Source organism: Phalaenopsis equestris, unplaced genomic scaffold, assembly GCF_001263595.1.
Source record: "Phalaenopsis equestris unplaced genomic scaffold, ASM126359v1 Scaffold000121, whole genome shotgun sequence".
Classification (NCBI taxonomy): domain Eukaryota; kingdom Viridiplantae; phylum Streptophyta; class Magnoliopsida; order Asparagales; family Orchidaceae; genus Phalaenopsis; species Phalaenopsis equestris.
The window spans coordinates 164,172-167,425 of NW_018164563.1; the positions used below are offsets into that span (position 1 = coordinate 164,172).

General features: G+C 33.8%; 1 protein-coding gene across 2 annotated transcripts in view; it reads right to left on the reverse strand.

The window, feature by feature from the left end:
• Positions 1-3,254, reverse strand: part of LOC110021099 (protein SET DOMAIN GROUP 40) — a 29,266-nt gene that overhangs the window by 17,330 nt on the left and 8,682 nt on the right. Inside the window, exons 3-5 of one of the 2 annotated variants that reach the window (XM_020719434.1) lie at positions 1,464-1,595; positions 1,261-1,401; positions 649-897 (exon numbers count right to left, since the gene is read on the reverse strand). In XM_020719434.1, coding sequence (XP_020575093.1) covers positions 649-897; positions 1,261-1,401; positions 1,464-1,595 — 522 coding nt within the window. The remainder of the gene's footprint in view (positions 1-648; positions 898-1,260; positions 1,402-1,463; positions 1,596-3,254) is intronic. The other variant, XM_020719435.1, reaches the window with a different exon arrangement.

Below are 3,254 nucleotides of genomic sequence, written 5' to 3' on the forward strand. Positions count from 1 at the left end.
TGCTGAGGTGTAGATGTTAGCCCGCAGGCGAGAGGAACGTGAGAGCTCCGAAGTGAGAGCCGATATCCTCCCAGCGTAGTCGTAGATTCAGTAAACAAGCGTAGGATTAGTCAATGTTCTTTATGCCTGGACCAAAGGATAAAGAATATGTATGCTCCTATTTGACACAATATAATTTGAACTAATTCACTTTATCCATTCACTATAATTTCTTGATAAGGAGAATTATGTTTTCTTATATATTGAATATCACATTAAAAACTTCATTAGTATATTTAGTTATTTAATAGTTATTAAATTGCATATTTATTTCAATTGTCTATTAGTGACAGATAAGCAAATTGAATTCCACTGTTGTGATTAAAGTATTATTTTTCTAAAGTCTTAGTTCGTAGTTCTAATATTACTTCCTGTGGCATCGATATCTAGGGCTCCATTAGAGTCTTATATTACTTGAGTGATACGTATACTTGCGTTGATAAATGTGACTTTACAATTATTGAATATTTATTATATTTATCAAATCTATAACTGTTATTAAGTTTTGGTACAGTTGTTGAGGAATTAAATCTTTTAGCAGCAGTATTAATTACTTATATTTTTAAGCATATATAAAGTCGCGGTCAACACCCCCTACATAAAAGTTACCTGCTCCCCTATCTTGTAATTTCTCATAGCATAGAAACAATACGAAGCAGAATTCTCCTCATAGCCACCATCCGTTAATCTCCGAGTAGAGGAATCAACCAATTGAGCGAGCTCCTTCACTTCATTGCCCTCAAAATAAGAATCTCCAATACAAAGCTTGTCATCGGGTGCAGCATAGTTAAACAAATCACCAACAGGGCACAAGCAACCAGCATCATCCCAAGGTATATATAAAGTGCGGGAAGATATCTGACAACCAACAGTCAAATTGTAAATGTTCTATAGAATAGCAAAATTAAAGGAAAACAAAAAATTTACATATGTAGCACACAATTCTTATGTGTTTAACTATTCACACTTAAACTTTCATATTTACATACATAGCACTATGGTGCTTTAAAACTATGCATGAAAAATTTATTTTGCTCATAAAAAGTCGTAATAGTGATACTTTTTATGTGACATTAAAGATTTCAATGCTAGGTGCGTAAATATGAAAGTCTAAGTGTGAGATATGGACATAAATAAGAATTGTGTGCTATGTACATAAATGCCCGAAATAAATAATATGAAAGAATATGAATAACTAGCTGCATAAATCTAGGCACTAACAGTTGCAGAAGCCCAAAGCCATGATCTAAAAGATAAAAACTTTAGTTTGAGCTTCATTTCTTGCATGACCACCAAGCTTTCCTTCCAGTCTGATCTAGCCCTTACAACAGCCTTTTCAGAAACCCAGATAGCATCTTCTACCTGAGATTTTCATGAATTTAAGAAGCTGAAAGTGTCTTAAAAAAAAAAGGTTATAGAACTACCTGAAGAGCATGAATTTCAAATTCATGGAAATTCGGCAGTGTGTTGTAACTCGAAGGCAACAAGACCAAATAGGGATACCACCTAGAATCCCTTCCTTTCGCCACTTCAGCCAATAAACATATGGTCAATTTCTGCAAAAAGCTATAATTAAAACATTGTAAATTCAGAATTTAAAAGGTCGACAATACAAATCAAACAAACCAAAAAATTTTCTTGGGTATGTAAACTAGAACGTTTCTTTCATGAGTGTCACTGCAGTTTGTACTCAATGTATTATGTTGTTTAATAGTAGTAGTGTATTTAGTAACAATACCACAAACTCATTAACTATGAAAGAAATGTAATTTTTCTAAAGTGTGTCAACCAGCAAACTATAAAAGTAGAAGCATGTATGAGCTTCGGAATGACAAAATGCCAACAGCATAAAAAATAAACCTTTTAAAATATTATTTGTTGATTCTTGCTTTGTCCGTTGACTCACATTTTGAGGGAAGAACTAGTAAATGAGAGAAGATAAGGTCGGAGAAAAAGAATTGTAAAAGGATTCTATATTATATCTCTGAGAAAAAGTTCAACAATTCCCCCTCTTTACAATAAATCTCTACATTTGGGGACATTTCACCTATAAAATACACAAATATGATAATTATACTCAATATTTAGGGATTTCTGGCAACATTTCTCTCTCTTTTTCGAATGTTGTATAAAAATATAATCTCTAACGTGTTATCCTCTGTCGGTGCCACATTACTTATTTCTATCCTCTAAACACTCCATCCAGTCACATCTCAACGTCTGATCGGCTCTCTAATTAGAATCTGCTCTGAGAACAACTCGCCAATGGGGTGGGCAGACTTCTCATTCAACATGTCGTCTGATAAAATGAGGATCACTCAATACGAGACTATTGAAAAAGTTCATCAAGTGGTAGTTGGTGGTTCATGCCCGAGTTCACAAACTTAGCTACTCGTCATAGGCGGCTCGAACTCACCTGCACGTCGTTGATTGTTCGTACTCGACTAATCGTTGACCCTAGGATTTGATGGATTGGGCCAAAAGGCCCATTAAGCCGGCATCGTCCCTTACTAGCAGAACATGGCTAATTTTTGTCATACATAATTGTTTGTCGAAAAAATTCTAATCCGTTTGCCAACGCCTTTCCATATAATAATTCATGAATTGCAACTCTATACATATAGTAATTCAACAATTTATGGACAACAATTTTCCATCCATAACAATCCAACAATTTATAGATACCAACATCCTGTTTTTCCTAAAAAGTCAATCATGGATTCTATAATTAAAATCTAGTTTGCCAAATTATTTTTTTTCCTAGATTGTTGTTTAACCGCATATCATGCCCGAGTTTTAAGCATATTTTTTACACAGAATAAAAGAATAAAATTCATTCAATATCTCATTTTTTACTCTCCACTTTTCACAATCCATTTTTCAAGATTGTATCAAATACATCGGGGGTTCTACTTCTGATAAGGCCAATAGGTCCTTCAACATAAAGCCTATGCTCCAAGCCGATGGGTCGTTCATTAACACTGAAAGCCAATAACCATAAAAAAACGAGCGGCAAAAAACATATGTGAATGATCCTTCTAGAAAGAAGACTATGACAACTTGTGACAAGAAAGCTAATGGCCAAGTCGACAACTATAATACTTAAAATTAACCTCGAAAGAAAAATTTAATGATGAAATATTAGACTGAAAAAAATGAACAAAGATAAATGACAGAAACTATCGCCTTCTTGTTTCAAACATATAATAGACAAC